At 40.0% G+C, this 17,782-nt stretch overlaps 1 protein-coding gene across 1 annotated transcript; it reads right to left on the minus strand.

The window, feature by feature from the left end:
- Nucleotides 1–1,451: 1,451 nt before the first annotated feature.
- API5 (apoptosis inhibitor 5) lies at nucleotides 1,452–14,419 on the minus strand. The gene is made up of 13 exons (XM_031055751.1): nucleotides 14,241–14,419; nucleotides 13,359–13,452; nucleotides 12,775–12,840; nucleotides 12,269–12,420; nucleotides 10,722–10,928; nucleotides 10,068–10,172; nucleotides 9,289–9,378; nucleotides 8,529–8,710; nucleotides 7,342–7,435; nucleotides 6,783–6,839; nucleotides 5,662–5,738; nucleotides 5,223–5,332; nucleotides 1,452–3,635 (listed from the first exon to the last, which is right to left on the minus strand). Exons 3-13 carry the CDS (start codon nucleotides 12,785–12,787, stop codon nucleotides 3,556–3,558), a joined length of 1,167 nt encoding a protein of 388 aa, XP_030911611.1. The 5' UTR covers nucleotides 12,788–12,840; nucleotides 13,359–13,452; nucleotides 14,241–14,419; the 3' UTR covers nucleotides 1,452–3,555.
- Nucleotides 14,420–17,782: the final 3,363 nt, after the last annotated feature.

Raw genomic sequence — 17,782 nt, forward strand, 5'->3', positions numbered from 1 at the left:
GCCGAGCTGCTGCCCCGAGCATAAGGCCGGCGTTAAATGCCAACAAGCGCCGTGTGGCGACACGCTGAATTTCGATTTAAAAGAGGTGATTTTTGTCCGGGGCACTGGAACATTTGCCACGACGGGTCGAGGGAACGACTTTGTGGCCAGCACAAACCAAGCCGTACCCCGCAGCCATGTATACACATTAATGCCGGCCTTCCCGGGAGCTGGGTGAAGAGAGCTCTGAAGGCCACATCCCTTCTAATGCTTTCCAGTTAGACAGCAAAACCTGAACTTTGCTTTTCCTGTTCTAGTTGACAGTAAATACCAACCCAGCAGCGGGAGCCTGTTTCCCCAGTACCGAGAGAAATCTAAAAGCTGCCACGTTCAAATGTTGATCTGTTCAATCTTTCTGCAGTCCAGCTTCTTGGGAACATCAAACTTCCCAGCGCCTATTAAACAGCAACATTCGTTTGCAACTCAAACTCATTAAGGAGAAACAAGAACAAGTTTACAAAATGGTGAAATGGTATGTCAGTGGTTCAATGGATTTGGTTTCTGTCAGCCTAGAGAAAATACTGCACAAGTATGATAGTTCCTTACTGCTGCCAGAGTTTTCAAATCAGGCGTATTAGATTCCACAAAAAACCCTAGGCTGACCTTCCAAGTGGCTCTTGCTTATTAAAAATGTCAGGAAAATTCACAGACGCCCGAGGTTTATGTCCAAGAAGGAAATAGGAGTCCTGCAACTTTATTCCAGGAAAAGGAGAGAGTCCACTGAGGCACACAGCCGTAGGGTTTTCTCTCTCTAGGGGTTTTGGAGGGCACAGCCTCCTTTTTTCCCAAACTGGCTGCATGTTGCCCTCTTCCTTTCCCCACTTTCTGAGGTACCAGGAAGGTACAGCCTTCCTGAACCGCCTTCCACATATTCCTCCCTTGAACCTACCAAAGTTTTTTTTATACCACAGTTCAGAAACTCAGGTTTGTGCACACCCTTGTCTGTTTCAGGAGCCAAGCTGCCTGGGCTCCGCAACAAACCTGCTGCCCAAAGTTAGGAGAGACATTGGGACACGTCTCAAAGATGTTAACACCCACACCTTCATCCATCAAATTGTTTGTAGACATTAGCTTTCCTCTCATAAGTTACTAAGAAACTGTATCACACTGTCAACATCGAGGAGCTTGAGTCAGACAATGACTGACTCCTTTTCACTGAATTTCCAAGTAAGATGTAAATGTGCAGCTTTTGCCGAATATTTAAATTCCCCCTCAAAATTCTACATTTGAAAGTTGAATTACTTAAAACTTGAAACAGTTAACGCAGTCTAATTATGATTCCTTGGTGGTAAACAGCTTTCTGCATCTACAGCAACTTAAGGAGTAACTGAACTACAACAAAAAGGTACCACAGAACTTCTTTTACTAAGGTGACACAATACTGCAGAGTAACTGTGAAACAACGAGCCAAACAAAATTACAAAATGAATTTATTCCAAAGCTGTAAGGGAACATTTACAATTCAACAAGATGGTAAACAGGTGTTTCCACAAGAACTCACCATGTTAAAATTAGATAGGAAACTGGGGAAAAATGATCTAACTACTTCTGAGGCCACAAGAGCTTTGCACATCACCTCTGAAATACAGAAGTCACACAAAGAAAACTCACCCAAAATTCAGTGAGAAAAGAAGCTGCTAGTACCTAGTTACTAGTCTAAATACAAGCTGTGTTTAGGCTTTGGGATTACATTATTAAATCCCCTCAAAATACCAATTATAGCCACAAGTGCAAAATGTCTTTTCTTTTTCCTTTTTTTTCCTCCCAGTAGAAGCTTATTACATATCTAGTGCCTATTTTCAGATGCCAAAATCTATTTTCAGAGTGACATTTTGACCTCACAAATTTCTTCGAAGCTTTTAGCCAAGTTTCATGGTTTTAATGACAAATCAGAGGTTAGCAGCTGGCATGTAACAAGAAATACAGTCAGCTCACATGTCCAGGAATGTCCAAAGTTTCCTACCTACTGTTCCAGAGTTAAGCAAAAACAGACTTTGAATTTAGCATCCTCAACAATGTTTCTAACTTTGACATAATTTTGGTATTCTGGCCTTCTGATTGTAGTGATAAATATCAAAGAGTGTTAATGAAAACACCTGAATGAGATTCACAAGCAAATACAAATGCAACTAGGGTGGGGAGACATCATCTTTTGTGGATATCACTGGGCAAAAAAACAGGAGGATAAGAAGTATTATTCACTCTTCTAAAGCCTACGGTATTTTACATCAACATGCTCTGGAACACTTAATTAAAATTCTTTTCCGGTTTTGACTTCTTTTTACTATATACTAATTCCTTTACAATGCTGAATGACCTGAGAAGTTAAAATTTTGAGTGGTGAGAATAAAAAAAACAAAACAACATTGTGCTCTTACATTGTATTTTCTGGGTGCACATCAGTAAATAAAAATCTCAAGTTGCTATGGAAAAAATAGCATGGAATTGTTAACTTTTCCACCTGAATTGAAGTATGTAGCTGGAATTTTTCAATGTTACCCAAAATACAGTTTTATTTATATATTTTTAAATGCAACTATTGGTTAAAAAAAAAGAACCAAAACACACACACACAAAAATCACAAAACAAGAAAAACCAACCAACCAACCAGCCCACCCTCAAGTGCCAACTAATCCAGAAATCTGCATAAAACAGAAAAGAGCCAGAAACACCTATGGTCCAGCTCCAGTCTATGAAGCTTAATCACTGCATCAGTCTTTACCCATTCCTGAAATAATTCGTCATTTATTGTTTTGGTTTTTTTATGCTATTCATTTACTGAGATTTCACGGCATAACTATATGCACATATTCATATTAAACATTAAAAATTAATTTTCAAAACATCACTTTTGTATTACAATGCACGGAGAAGAGTAAGATGTGCAAACCAAAAAATGCCACATTCTCCACATCTCTAAGTAAGAATGCTTCATGCTACAAGCAGAACAGATTTCCAGCCACGTTGCAAACTTTAAAAAACCAGCATGTATTTAATTCAATTCAATTAAAGAAAGTAAATCAAAGCAAATTTAACAATGGTACTCTTCTCCACATATTGCAAAATATGGTTACAGATGAGGAAAGGATTACTTCAGCTGCTAAGCTTATCTAACACATATCTCTGTTGTCATGCCTTTCCTGTCCATTACTTAATACATAAACTCAATTATATATTTCAGTTATGCAGTAGCTGACTTTTAGGTTAATATACAAACTGTCAAGATGCAGCTTTTGATGAAACATCTACGCTCTTTTCCAATTTTGAATCTTGAAGACACTTCAAAAGTAAGAACCCAAAACTGCTGACTGTAAGCATCCAAAAATACAGTTGTAGTTTCACTATGGACAAGTTGTAGTCCGTTAGAAAAGTAGATCATACATACAAAGGTATAAAGAACATTTAAGTCAGTCTCAATGGAAGGCAGTCCTTGAAGAAAACAATGCTCCAAGCAAACTTGCTGAGTAGCACTTTCACTTTAGCCCTTCAGGGGCATGCAAGACTTAGCAGTCTTCTCAGTAGATTCTTCCTCGGCTGCGATTGCCACGTCCTCCCCATCCTCTTCCTCGTCCACCCCGGAAACCACCTCTTTGCTCTGAAATAAAGAGTCAAAACTTTTCAGGAAGGTTTTATGCTGTATACAGATCCAAACTGAATAGCAGGATCTGGAGGTTCTGAAGGGTAACTTCAGTCTCTGAGGCTAAGCCTCCTTATGGGCCATGAGATTGCTGAGTTATTTTCTGATGGAAAATGGACCCCACTGACTTTTAAAAGGAGGTCAGGAGAACGAGCCCATCCAAATTAAGTGGAGCTTTTCTGCATACTAACACTGTGATACATAACTGTCCCTGTAATTTAGGACTATATTTGGGCCAATCCATCACCACAGATAGAAAGCTGGCTGCCTAGCTCTTCCTTCTGTTCAATAACACACTATTAACCTTGAGGTGTCAGTCTGACTTGCTACTAGTGATTTTATAAAACTATGGAAAACCAGAACTTTGTCCTTCTCTCTGTCCTTTCCTATCCTTAAGTTACCACCAGCATATTATTCTTTTTTTCTGGGGCTGATATCATCATTCAGTCACAAATCCTAGCTAGAGATGGATACCACACAAACTATTTGATACTGTAGAAAGTTTTTCCTTTCTATTTGTTAAGAACATAACTGTTCACAGCAAAAAATTACCCAATAACACAAAACTTAATAAGTTTATATAGTTTCTTTGGATTTGTTTGAAGGTGTACCAAACCCTCATTCCCTTTCACAATTTCTCTTCATGTATCGTCTTTAAATACAGTTTATATTAATCTACAGAGAGAAATTCATGCTGGTTTTAAAGGCTAGAGAAATCAGGAGCTGACTGACTAGGCTAAAGCATCTCACTAACAAGAAACAGTAGCAATTAATAAAACATTTCTGGTTGAATGCTTCCCAATCTTTAGACCTGCAGGATTACAAGCTTATCTTAAAAGACATAGGTGTGTCACCTGATGTCTAGAATAAGAAATTTTTTTATCTCTTCTCTTTGCTTTATGTATCTGCCAAAGCTTTATAATAGTTTTTCAACCCATGGGTGTGGGTGACAATTTGTCATAGCAGACTCTTTACTTGCCAGAGGTAGGACCAATGGGCCTACAGGAAAGACAGGAACGGGCTGCTGCCATTGCTGGTCCTACTCATTCAGTCTGCAACTGCTCTTGTGATTCACCCAAAAATATGACTCGCAGAAAGGCAGATTCAGTGTGACTGGGAGCACGAGGATATAACTGTGTGCATGCACAGTGAACCTGGCAATTCCCAGAACTTCTGGATCAGGTCTGTAACATCAGCAGTGGCTGTAATAGAAATGCAGCACAGTCGTATGACAGGAGGCAACCCAGCTCTGCCATTTGCTGCAAGGGGCCTGTTGAATGGGAAACTGGCGCACTGTGTGTCCTAACAGAACACAACAGTTCAATTACTAGCTCTAGGTATTAAAACATTACTAAAACTAACTTGCAAATTACTTAAGTCATAGGCTGGTAACATTCAAACATGGCAATACATCAACAGCTAGGAAGAGACCAGCACAAACAAAAATTAATGGCAGTACAATTTGATCTCCCATTAATGTGATATTTGCCCCACCCCAAGACACAACTGTCACTAGGCGAAGTTTTTCCAAGCTGCCTAACTTACCGTAAGAAAAACTACCCAGGTTACTGCTGTATTTTCCACTGGGAGGATTGTATATTTGCCTGGCATCCCTTTGTGAACTTGAAGTTGTATCTTCACTTGCTCTTTTTTGACTGACAGAAGAAAACAAAAACATATCATTACACCCCTATGGTGACAAGTACAGTAATAGTAGCTCAGCCACAAAGATTAACCCCTGGAAGCCAGCAGCAGCCAATGATGATGCCCTGAATAATAGTATCTCAGAAGAGCCTCCAGTTGACTGTCTTTAGTATCCCTAAAGCATGACTAAGAGCATCTCTCCACAGCATGGGTGTTATTTCTGATGTGAAACTTTTAGCTCAAATGCTGTTTATATTGTACAGACACAGCTTGAAAGGTTAATTCTACTGTTTACAAAACAAACCCCACTGTTTTCTTTTATTATATGAAGAACTCTTACCTTGCATCTGCCTTCTGTACTGGTTTCCAGGACAATGTAACTGTACTTTTGTAAGAAGGAGGAATGTGGAAGAGATCCTATGGATGCAGAATTGGACAGTTTATTCTACAGTTAAATTTATGTCGATTGCACTTCAAAATTTCAGCTACTTACTTACTAGACTCCAGAATAACCACTACTTTCCAATAATTTTAAACTCTTTAGTCCCATGGCAGAGAGAGAAGGCAGCAGAACACTGCCTTATCTGGCTGCCTTTACTAGGAAATTCAAGTAGGATTTATCTTCGCAGAATAGTGTCTTACACTGACCAAATACAGAATCATAGACTAGTTTGGGTTGGAAGGGATGTTTAAATGCCATCTGCTTCAATGACCCTACAATGAGCTGGGACATCTTCCACTAGATCAGGTTGCTCAGACCCCCATCTAATCCAGCCTTGAATGTTCCAAGGAATGGGGCATCTACAGAGAAAGCCCAGGACTTCTCTCCTTCCCTGTGCACATCAAGCACCTTACAATGAACTACAGTGGCTCCTGCTGGAAGACATTTGATATCCCTATGATGGTACAAAGCTTCTCAATATGGTGGGCCAAGTTTTTGGTTCATTGTGGGAAGCAAGAGTGAAGAAGAGAGGAAAAGGGGGTTAGAAGAAATCAGAATTTCATGGGCTCCAGATAAAAGTCTCTTTCTTGCAGCCCATCTCTTCTAGGTGTTTTGGAGAAACAGGTTCTATATAGAAGCTTGCTTTGCCTCCTCCCTCCTTTAGATCTCCTTGCACCTCTTTGAACTATTCCATACTCCTCACTGACACTGCAGGAAAGGGAAATGACAAGAAAATCCAGAGACCCCTAAAGAAGCAAGGTGGTCTTTTCCTGGGGACAACTAGTACTGTAAGGAAGTGTGTCCACACCCTATCCCAAGAAAATTAGCAGCAAAAGCTAAGCTGCTAGCATGATCAGCAAGATCCACACCTCTTGAGAAAAAGTAAAGCAGCACCAACTCTGAGCTGGCTGCCGCCAATTAACACAATACCACAAAACAACTTGGTTCAAATCCATTCCTTTCTTCTGCATAGGTTACTCTGCAGTGGGAATTTAGTCCTTCATAATGTGAGGACTTACCTTGATTAAAACATTAATGTTATTGGTTATTTTCAAGGCAACCACTTTAATCTTGTTCTGTAAAAAAAACAGACACCAATGAGCATCTAGTAGCTTTATGCCAACCTCATTACACAAAGCCATAACATTAAACTCATTGTTCTTCCTAGTGAATTGCTATAGCAACAGTGATAGTGAAAGGTGTGCACACTTTCAAGTTTTTATCACAGCTGCTTTTAAGATTCTTGTAGTTTCACACTAACTAGTTGCTTTCAATATTCCAGTAGAGTTCCCACTGTGTTTTTTTTTTTATTCAACATATGAAAATCTCCCCTTCAAAACAAAGGACAGTCACAATTAAACCAAATACATGTGACTGCAGCAAGCAGCTGAAAGTCAAAACTAGATCCTCTTCACTTGCAAAATGTAGCATAAGGTAACATGCACTTGCAATAATGTTAGCACAATTATTCCCTTAATTTATTTGCATACTTAAAACTGACTACAGCCTATTAACGTGTGCCAATGGTTCTTTCAGTAAGCTCAATTAGAAAAATCCAAATTCCTGGACAATTCTTACCTCCTCTGTTTTCAAAGCTTCTCCTGTTTTTCCTTGAAGTGCCAGACGAAGCTGTCGGATATACACCTGCAGTCCTCGAGCAAAATACTGTAGCCTAAAACATTTAAAAGCAATCCCTTAGTAAAATCTACACAGTCCTGTAGAAATAAAAGCATAAGCAAAGGAAAGCTGTAATCTTGTTTCTTCCCCTTTAGGAAAAATGCTCAAAGTAAGTCTTCCATCAATCTGATTTGTGCTTCTTTAGCATCCAGACAATAATTCACACTTTCGTAGAGTCAGAGAATTACAAAGGTTGGAAGAGACCTACAGGATCAAACTAATCCAACTGCCCTAATCCAAGTGTCACACCTAAACCATACCCCTAAGTGCCACATCCAGATGCCTCCTGAACACTTCCTGAGACAGTGATTCCACTACCTCCCAGGGGAACTTATTCCAGTGCCCAACCACTCCTCCAGTAGAATTTTTTTCTCTAGTATCTAATCTGACCCTTTTTCTGGTGCAACATAAGGCCATTTCCTCATCCTTTCAGTTGAGACATGGCAGAAGAGACTGACTCCTACCTCACTACAACCTCCAGTCAGGCAGGTGTAGAGGGCAATGAGGTCCCCGCTGAGCCTCCTTTTCTCCAGACTAAACAGCCCCTACTCCTTCAGCCACTCCTCATGAGACTTGTGCTTCCCCAGTGTCGAGTACAGGGGGACAGTCACTGTCCTGGTCCTGCTGGCCTCTTGATACAGGTCTGCATGTCATTGGCCTTCTTAGCCACCAGGGCACACTGCTGACTCATACCCAGCTGGCTGCCAACCAGAACCTCCAAGCCCCTTTCTGCTGATCAGCTCTCAAGCCACTCTGGCCCAAGGCTGCAGTGCTACAAGGGGCTGTTGTGACCCAGCTGCAGGACCCAGCACTCCAGCTTATTAAATCTTATGCAGCTGTCCTTAGCCCATCGATTCAGCCTGTCCAAAACCCTCTGCAGAGCCTTCCTACCTTTCAGCTGATCAACACTCCCACTCAACTTGGTGTTGCCCACAAACTTACTGAGGATGCAGCCAATCTCCTCAGTCAAGTAATTGATAAACATATTGAATAGGACGGGCCCTAGTACTGAGCCCCGGGGAACTCCACTAACATTTTCTAACAAACACCTTGTAATAGAACATTAACACTTGCCTCTAAATCATTACCTGATTTTGAAGTCTTTCAATTTCTCTGCATTCAGCTTGGCTGTGAGGAAGTCTGGAAGTTTGCGACCGAGCTGATGGAAGCTATACAATAAACACTCCACATAACTGAACTGCAACTTGGGCTCTTCATTGCCAGCATTTTCCCCATTTTCTGCTTCCTCTGGTGGGAGTGGCATATACTCCTGAAGAACAGAAAGGAAAACAAATGCATGAGACACATTTATGCTGAATGACTGCTCTTTCACAGTGTTTGAATTGGATGGTTTATCTGTGCTGACAATTTAAGAAGTATCCACCATCTCTATGCTAATGGATGAAGTACTGAACAAAGTTCTGGTGCAGGTGGTTTTACCTACACTTCTGTGACTTGACTCAGAGGAAATACTATGGTGGCACAACTACCACAGGAAGCAATAATGTACTGCACCAATGCTTCTGAAATAGTGCTAAATTTGCTTAGAATTGTCAGTGCAGATACAGTGTTTAATGATATCAACACAAGTTTCTCATGACTATGAAATTTAAAAAGAAGAAACACACATGAACTTACTGGAGTAAAAACATTATTCAGGCAACAGCTCTCTACCTACAAAGGCTTTAAATGGCAAAATTATGTTTAACCTTCTATCAGTGGACAGGACTATCTCTGAAACAGCCACTTCAGAAAAAGGATAAAGAGATGAATACATAAAAATAACTTGTTTTGATGAAAACTTAATTTCTTAGTGTTTTACATGAATAAAAACTGAAGTAGTCTTACCAGCAATTTATCAAACAGCTTCTTCAAATTTGATTCAAGCTTTTCCATATCACCACAAAATGAACTCATTTCAGCAAGAAGCTTCAAAACCTACACATAAGGAGAGCCAGGTTTTTGTGTGTTAACTGAAAGAACACAAGCTTAAGATTCAACCTAAAATCAATTATCACATCACAGTGATGGCTGGAACAGTAGAGGCCAGCTATTACAACTAAACCCCTCCCAAAACAGCAGGAAGCAATTCAAGGAAGAACATGCCTAATTTGTTTTTCCTGTCTGTAAAGAGAAACACAGGTTTGCAAGTCTAATCCCAACAAGCATTAGTCAACAAGTAAACAAAACTTAATCTCCACATCTGCAGCACAGCTCACCCTCAAGTGAGAGCCACAGAGATCTAACTGAAGCCCTAGCACTGATTAATGTAAACAAAATTACAGACATTAAGCCACTCCCTTAGGAGGCTAAATTAGCCCAAACTATGCAACCATCATTTCAGTAAATGCTATGCGCTTAAAAAAAATTGAGAGTAATATAAAAATGATTACACTGATCTACTTATTCTACCTTGCTTCAAAAGCTTGGGACAGATGACACATGCTTTAAAAGGCAATGCTCAGTCATGCCTCAAAAGAGCAAATGTTTTTTCTAGTGCAGCTACTTTTCCTACAAGCCAAGAAATGAAAACTACTTGAGGAAAGAGCTTGTGATTTTTAAAATAGGGGTCTTTATCTAGGATGGTTATTTTTCACTATTTGAAAGACATTTTAGCTTTGGCTTACCTCTAACTGGATATCAAGACCCTCCACTAGAGTAGTCAAAGAGCTGAGGTTTGGCAGAACATGCTCACAGAAATAAGTAACAAATTTTGTGGAATGAACATTTTTCTGAAAAATAAAAACAAACCGACAAACAAATGATCACACTTAATTCATGTAAGTCTTGAGTCTGAAGGGGCTAAATGTTTTTCTCCCATCCCCCTCTCCACCCTTATAAATGCCTGCCTCACAGCTGTACCTTAAAACTTTATGAAACTTCCCTCTTATTCCTAAGACACAGACCTCCTTGTAGGTAGCCTAAATTCAGAGGATGACCACAACAGCAGCTGAAAAGATTGCTTGCAACCCAAGAATAGGCCCTTAAGCTCTGCAATTGCCTGGCACTAGACTTGAAATAATCAAATTAATACAAAATAATGTGAGAATCTTGTCATAATTCACTGTAACAGCTTAAATTTGAAAAGAGAAGAGGAAAATACAAGGTATCTTTGTGTTTAGAGGCTTTAAGGATGTTTTCCAACATTTGCATACATTAGAGGTTAAAGGCAGAGAAGTACTGATTTGTAGTCTTTCAAACATAATCATTGGGAACACTAAAGCTAAGCTCCAGCCATTAACTTCCTCAATAGTCCTCATGCACAGCAAACAAATACATACTGAGAACAGTGGCACTGCCTGCCGAGTGCACTGCAGAAGTCTGTCCACGCAGTCCGTATCTGATGGATTGAACGTTTGTTCCAGGTCAGCCTGCTCAGCCACCAGCTCCACCAGTTGCTGTCTCCCACTGACTGTCTGTAAGCTTTTTAATCCAGACAATATTTTCATGAACAGAACAAATTCCTCGCCTGTCACGTCTTCCAGAACCTTAAGAGAAAACCAGAAAACGTATTTTTGTGGTGGCAATTTGCAAGCCTCCAAGTCAGACCTACTGGATTTGAAAAGGTAAAGTATGCAAATATTTAGCATTTAAATTTAACATTTAGTAATTTAAAAACACAAGTTTGAAGGAACAAATGAAAACATTCAGTATAATTGAATGTACCTACAAATCAAAGCAACCGTCATCAAGCTGTGCATAGGAAACAGGTTTTTTAACTTTAAAACAAACATTTGTTGAGAACAAACCTCTTTCTAACAAAAATCAAATGCTTCAGGCAGGATAAATGTTAAACAAGTATCTACTAATTACTGGTTGTTTTAAAACTTTTTGCATCTTTCTCAGCTTAGGGAATGCATGGAAATCTCCTAAGATTCTACAAAGACAAATGCCAAGTCCTGCACCTGGGATGAAGCAACTTCCCTACATCAGCACATGCAGGGGACTGATTGGCTGGGGAACTGCTCTACTGAGAAGACTGAGGGTTCTGGGGGACAGCAGGCTGAACACCAGTGACAGCACCATACCCTGGCTGACAAGCAGTGCTCTTGGCTAAGGACAAGAGCACAGACTAAGGGAAACAAAGGGACAGAAGACTGACAGGTCCTTGGCTGAGCCTTCATTTGACCAAATCTGGAATACTGCACCTAGTGCTGGGCTCTCCTGTATGAGGAAGGGTTTGATAAGCTTTAGGAAGGTAAATCAACAAGATGATCTGTGTCTAGAGCACATGAGCTATGAGGAGAACCTAAAGCAATCAGGTTTTTCCAGCCTAAAGGAAGAGAGCTGTATGTAGGTGGAGCAAACTAACTAATCTTCCAACACTTCAGAACAAGACACTGCCCATAGCAGCCAGGTTCTTTGATGAGGTGGACACGTCAGAATGAAACAATGACACAAAACTAAAATGGGAGGTTTCAACTGGATAGAGGGAAAAAAAATCTCTTGAGGACAACTGAATATTGAAGCTGGTTGGCCAGAGAGTACAGGAACTCTCCTTCATAGGAGGCTTTCAAAACCCAACTGGAAAAAGCACCAGGAAGTCTGATCAGAATTCAGCTGAGCATGATTCCCTGAGCTGAACAATCTCTCAAAGACCCTTTCCAATGTGAATGATTGGGTCCATTTCTAATCAAAGTCACTCCTACAAAATTAGAAGAGCCATGATTTTAACATTACCACAAAAAAAATGCTGCAAACTTTGGAGTATCAGAATAGGTAAGTACAAGATCACATTTGTACAATGCTCAAACAGACCTCCAAAGCAACACCAATGACAAGGGATGGTTGAACAATACTTGAATTTGAACTGAAATCAAACACTCACCTTCTTTGATTCAGTCAATATGAACTCCTCCACCTCCTTTGTCATCACTTCCTCTGGCAAGGTTTTCAGTTTTGTAGAAAGGAACTTAATGGCTCGCTCTCTCACAATATCCTCTCCCTGAAGAATCTGACTGAATAAACCTCCCAAAGTCCCTGAAAGGAGAATAAATTGGGTAACACAAATTATTTTAGAAGTTATGACCTGGACCATTTACACAGAAGTTTCCTCTTTTAATATTCCATGAAACATTTTAAAATAAATGCTATACTAACTTCTAAAAAAATTACAATTTTCATATATCGTAACATAAAAATTCACACTCTTTTATTAAGTCTGCATAATTCAGATCCACAGTTATTAAGTTCAGTACTGCTTGCAAAACCAAACAATTAGTGTGCGTCTCACTTTTGCACTGTACTAACAAGATACAAAATTGAGTCCTGTTCTCATCCTACTACAGACTAAAGTATTAATAAAAGTCATGTATAGAAAAACCTGTCCTTTACCTTTAGCATCCATCTTAAATATACTGAGCAAGGCATTGTTCACCAAATTGAATTCTGCAGAATCATCTGGAGAGAGAAAAAAAATCATATACATACACTTGAAATGGAAAGGTAAGGGCAGAAAACCAAAAAGGCTAATATTGCACAAGAAGAATTCTATCCTCAGCATTTACCTGTAACCAACATAACTGGTATTTTTTAAAAAATGCAACTGTATTGGACAAAATGCCCACAGGCCTTTTCAGGTTCTAGAAACTGGATCAGAAATTCAGTAACTTTTTTTCAGAAAGCAATTTTCTGCAGTCCATAACTGGAAGGTTTCCCTCACCATGCCTTTTCCTACTGCTTTCAGAGAACTTGAATGAAAAAAAGATTGTTTTATCTAAAAGAAAGATTTTTGGTTTTGATTAGAATAATTAGTGCCACTTCAGCCTAACTGTACAGCAAATACAAAGCAGGAGAAAACACAAGAAGGACATGAACAGCACTGGGATAAATTATGAATCAATGAAAAATGTTCTTCAGAAGCAAAATGGTGTACATATTTAGGCATGCCATGAGATTGGCCAGGATGTGTCTCCTACCTGACTGCAGAAGCTGGGTCAGTATGTCTGCTACCCGAGGAAGGTTATCTCCAGTGGCAAACTGAGGCAACTCCTTGATTGCTTGTCGACGGATCTGTTAAAATTGTCAATAATGCGGAAATTAAAAAAATTTTAAACTTTCAGGAATTACGTAACACTCCAAATCCCCCTGTTTTGACATATTTATGAAGTAAATAATGTAGTTTTCTTAGAGCTATGCAGCACTGGAGAAAAATCAAATTCAAACAGCACTTCTGTTCACAAAATCATTCATAGGATCAACAAAATAAAGGCTGGAATGTGTGTTATTAAGGAGTTTAATTTGCTGACAGGAAGGACAGTTCCATAGTTGTGCATACGGCAGGGATAAACTCTACGGTTTGTTCCCAGTACTGAAAAAAATCCTTGAATGATCTGTCCAAATCCCTTAAGACCTGATAAACAGAAATGCTTCAAAGGTACAGCTTCTACCAGCACTACAGAAGCAGCATGAAGCATCTCAAGAAGCACAACAGTCAGAATCACATACCCATGGTTCTCAGGTGCAAACAAGATTCTGTCTCCCAGCAGTATTTATCAGAATCAATTACGACAAAGTGCATTTTGATAGGAAGCCATGTAAATGCTATTCAAATAAACTGTAAGTTTATTTCTACAGAGCTATTCCTTTGATTAGTGGTGGGAGCTAAAGAAGATAAATGAAAACTGATGCATCTTCCCAAACCATCACACAATGAATTAAATAAAAGAACACAATGAAATTTATGTTTTCCAAAGACCAACCCTGCCCTCCCAAAAGACATAGCCCATTAAACATAAAGAGAAAAAAACAGCAAAATACAAATTCAAAGTATCAACTTGCGACAAGGTTCTTATTCTTACAGAAACATCTTCATCCTCACAGAGGTCCAACTGGGCGTTGATAGCTGAGTCAGCTAGCTCAGGAAAATGCTTGAAGAACTTAGGAATGAACTGGGCTGCAAGTCTCTTCTCCTTGGCACCTCCTTTCACACCATCCAAGATCACCTGGTAGGCATCCTTATGCTAAAAAAACAAAACCAGAATACATAAATGGAAAAATCCTGGCTTATTCTCAAGACAAGGAAGGACTTTTTCCTCCCATTCTCTGAAACTATTTAAGTGAACCATATTATACAATCTTCTTACAAAGGAATATATTTTTTTCTTAGACTGATATAACCATGCCAGTTTGGTAATATTTGCCTCTGTTGCCTGGCTTTTACTGTTATTCTGGCTCCTGTCTGTTCAAGCATGTACCACTCCAGCTGCCAGCCCTAATAACACCTCCTGCACACTGTGATTAGATTAGTGCAAGAAATTCTATGATCCCTGCCACTGAACTTGGGAGTTTCTGCCTTTTGTATCCTCATGGATGCTGTACTTCATGTCTTTGAAGTAGAGATTACAGTAACTGTGCCACTGCAGTGGATCATGAATTCTTGTTAACATATATGGTGCTAAAGTATCTTTGGCATCTATTCAGGTAGTTAATGTCACCTGGAATCTCTGGTATGTATTCAGGTAGCTAATCTGGGATGAAATACAGTGCTTGGAAGAACTGTTAAGGGAAACTAGACTTTAAAAAAAGCCCAGAAACCTCCAATTTTAAATACGGAAATATATATTCCAAATACAGGAATAAACACTTCAACAACAATAAAATTTCCTCTAGCTGCTCCAACTAGAATCACACAGGTGCTCTGGTTCTGTGCCTGCAGGACCAAAACTTCAAATTAATTGAAGTCTTTGTGGTTAGCTGTGTTTTTGTGAAATAGAAGTCAGCATTATTAGGTAACTAGCAGAAATCAGCAAAAAATACAAATCAGCATTATTAGATAACTAGCAGAAATCAGGATCTTTTAAAAATAATTTTCCTCATGGTTGTGAAAAAGAATGCTTAAAACAGCTTATTCTACTTTAAACAGCAACCCTGACAACACAGGACACTTTCTTTGCTTTATTTACATTAAGTTTCCCAGAGCCACATATGTCAACACCACTACTCCACATGAAAGTTGTCCCATAGCAAATACAGATACTAATTTACAAAGCAGTACACTGCCTTAATGCCCTCTAAAGCAAGCTGCATTTTAAAATTTAGTGCCCATGCTCCTGAAGCACTCCCTACAGCTTGTTGATAGCTGGGTTGTCAGAATCCAGAGAGGGATACAGATCTGGATGAAAAATAAGCAGTGAAAGAATCAGTTGCCTTTCAGCTGAACCACATCACCACCCAGTTCCCTCTGTAGCTGGGCCAGGGCAGTGCACTGAGCAGCAAAGGCAGGAATCAGCCAGCACAAACCAGCAATGAAAACACACATCAGAACAGACGTGGGTTCTCAGGCTGCATGTTAAGAACAAGTTCTGTTGTAGAACACGTAACATAAAACTTAATACATATGAAAAAGTATTCTTCACACAGCACTGGAACAGAGCAGCCTGTGTTCCCTGCATTTGTGTTCCTGTATGCTAACTACTCCTACCATGTAGGCAAAATGCTGCTCAGGCAGGAGTTTGTTTTATCTGTACCTGGCAGCATGGAATGCTCTAGAAAAACCACAGGCAACTACAGAAGCAGTGTGATCCTTCTGTTTTGTGCATTCCCTTCCCACCTGTAACAAAGGAATGTCCTAAGCTGGAGATAGTGTCCAGACCTTTGTTTTCAATTACTGTTAAATGACCAATCATCCATTAACTTCTCTAGGTACATTCTTGAGTCAATTCATGCCCTGCAGTGCCCTGTGCCAAGGTCCACAATGCCTTATGAAGAAATGTTTGTCTTCCTCTTTATTTTCAGCCAGCTTCCTAATAGTTTTTTCCCACTTCTCACCTTCATTCCACTTGTGGACACCTCATACCTGAGCACCTTTCTCAACTGAAACACTCTTGGACAAGCTTGGTACTTCTCTTGATGCCATAACTTCTCGTAGTCCCCATGCCCATGCTCAATGTTTCCTTGTTTGAAACAGGGTGACCATGATGTTTTGCAGTAAGAGATCACGTTCATGATGTTGTTAAGAGATAATAAAGCATTAAGTGGGATAAAACTGATGAACAAGGAACTCATGGCTTCTCAGAATGCAGAAATTGGAGCCACCAGAAAAGATTATGAAATGACAGATTGAAAGAGGGAACTCCACCACAAAGGTTAACAAAACAATGAAACGTTTTAGCACAGAACCTTTATATGCCAGAAGCACACTCAGTTCAACAGAGCATCAGAAAAGTTCACTGAAAAATAACCTCACAAGATATGCCTGTTACAGAGACACTTCCTCTGGCTCTGGGAACCCAAAAGCTGGAGAGGGGCAAAGCTGGGAGAGTTTTAGGAATCCCCACTCTATACTTATCCTCAGAGGTTCTTACACACCTACCCTGTCACAGGCTGCATTGCTTAACCATGCTGGAGTTCGCTCTACCTAAGACTGCTCTACCCATTCCTTCCTCACAAGAATCAAAGTGAGATGAACTGTGCACTTCTGAAGTGGCAAGGTAACAGCATGTTTTACTCTGCACCTCTCCCTGCAGCTCCCTACATTTTATTTGCACTTTGGTTTTGGCTCTGAGGTGATGTTTTTTGTTGGACTGTCTGCAAGGATGCTTTGTTTCACTAGGGCATAACCACACAAGCAAAGTGAAGGGACCTGAATTAAAACAAACAAACAAAAAAACTTCAACACCCCCCTGCCCCCAACCAACCACCAAAATATTTGTTCTCTTAAAGAAGTTTTTAAGTGACACTGTATAACAGTGTTCTCATTTAGTTTAAAATCCACGGTTAGATACAGAGATGGAAGAACTACTTTCCTACTTACTGACATTACGACCAAAAGGAAAAAAAAGTATCTTCTGCTTTTTCAGGTGGCCATTTGGGAAAATGAGGGACTAACTCCAAAACTTGTTGCAACTAGCCATAATATTTTCTGTTGGTAATATTCTAAGTCACCCTCTTTTCTTGAATCCTTCAGTAATAGTGTAAACAAATGGCAGATCTCGCCAAAATTTTACAGAAAAAACATTTTTCAGTCTTGAGGGTCGAACTTATGTTGTCGCCTCAAGGAAGGAAAAAACCAAAGGGCTACAGGCAGCTTTCAAACCATAACAGACTTCACCTTCCTCAGCAAGCCTCTTAGCAAGAGAGCCTGCCAGACGCCCTCCAGACCTGCAAGCGCGCTGGATCTGCAAGTGCGGTGTCAAAGGCTTCAAGGCCCGAATTCGCCAGGCGAAACTCCCCGCCCCCTTGGAAAAAACAGCCTTGACTCTAGCAAAGAACCGGTTAATATCCGAGACGTCGCATTTAAAGGAGAGCTGCCGAAAGGACGCGGATGCTGCAAAAGCGACGGGAGCCACCGCGCTCTTGCAGATCCGCGGGCGCGCTGTTCATTTCTACCCGCCCCGCGCCG

The sequence above is a fragment of the Geospiza fortis genome, unplaced genomic scaffold (genome assembly GCF_000277835.1).
Source record: "Geospiza fortis unplaced genomic scaffold, GeoFor_1.0 scaffold66, whole genome shotgun sequence".
Classification (NCBI taxonomy): domain Eukaryota; kingdom Metazoa; phylum Chordata; class Aves; order Passeriformes; family Thraupidae; genus Geospiza; species Geospiza fortis.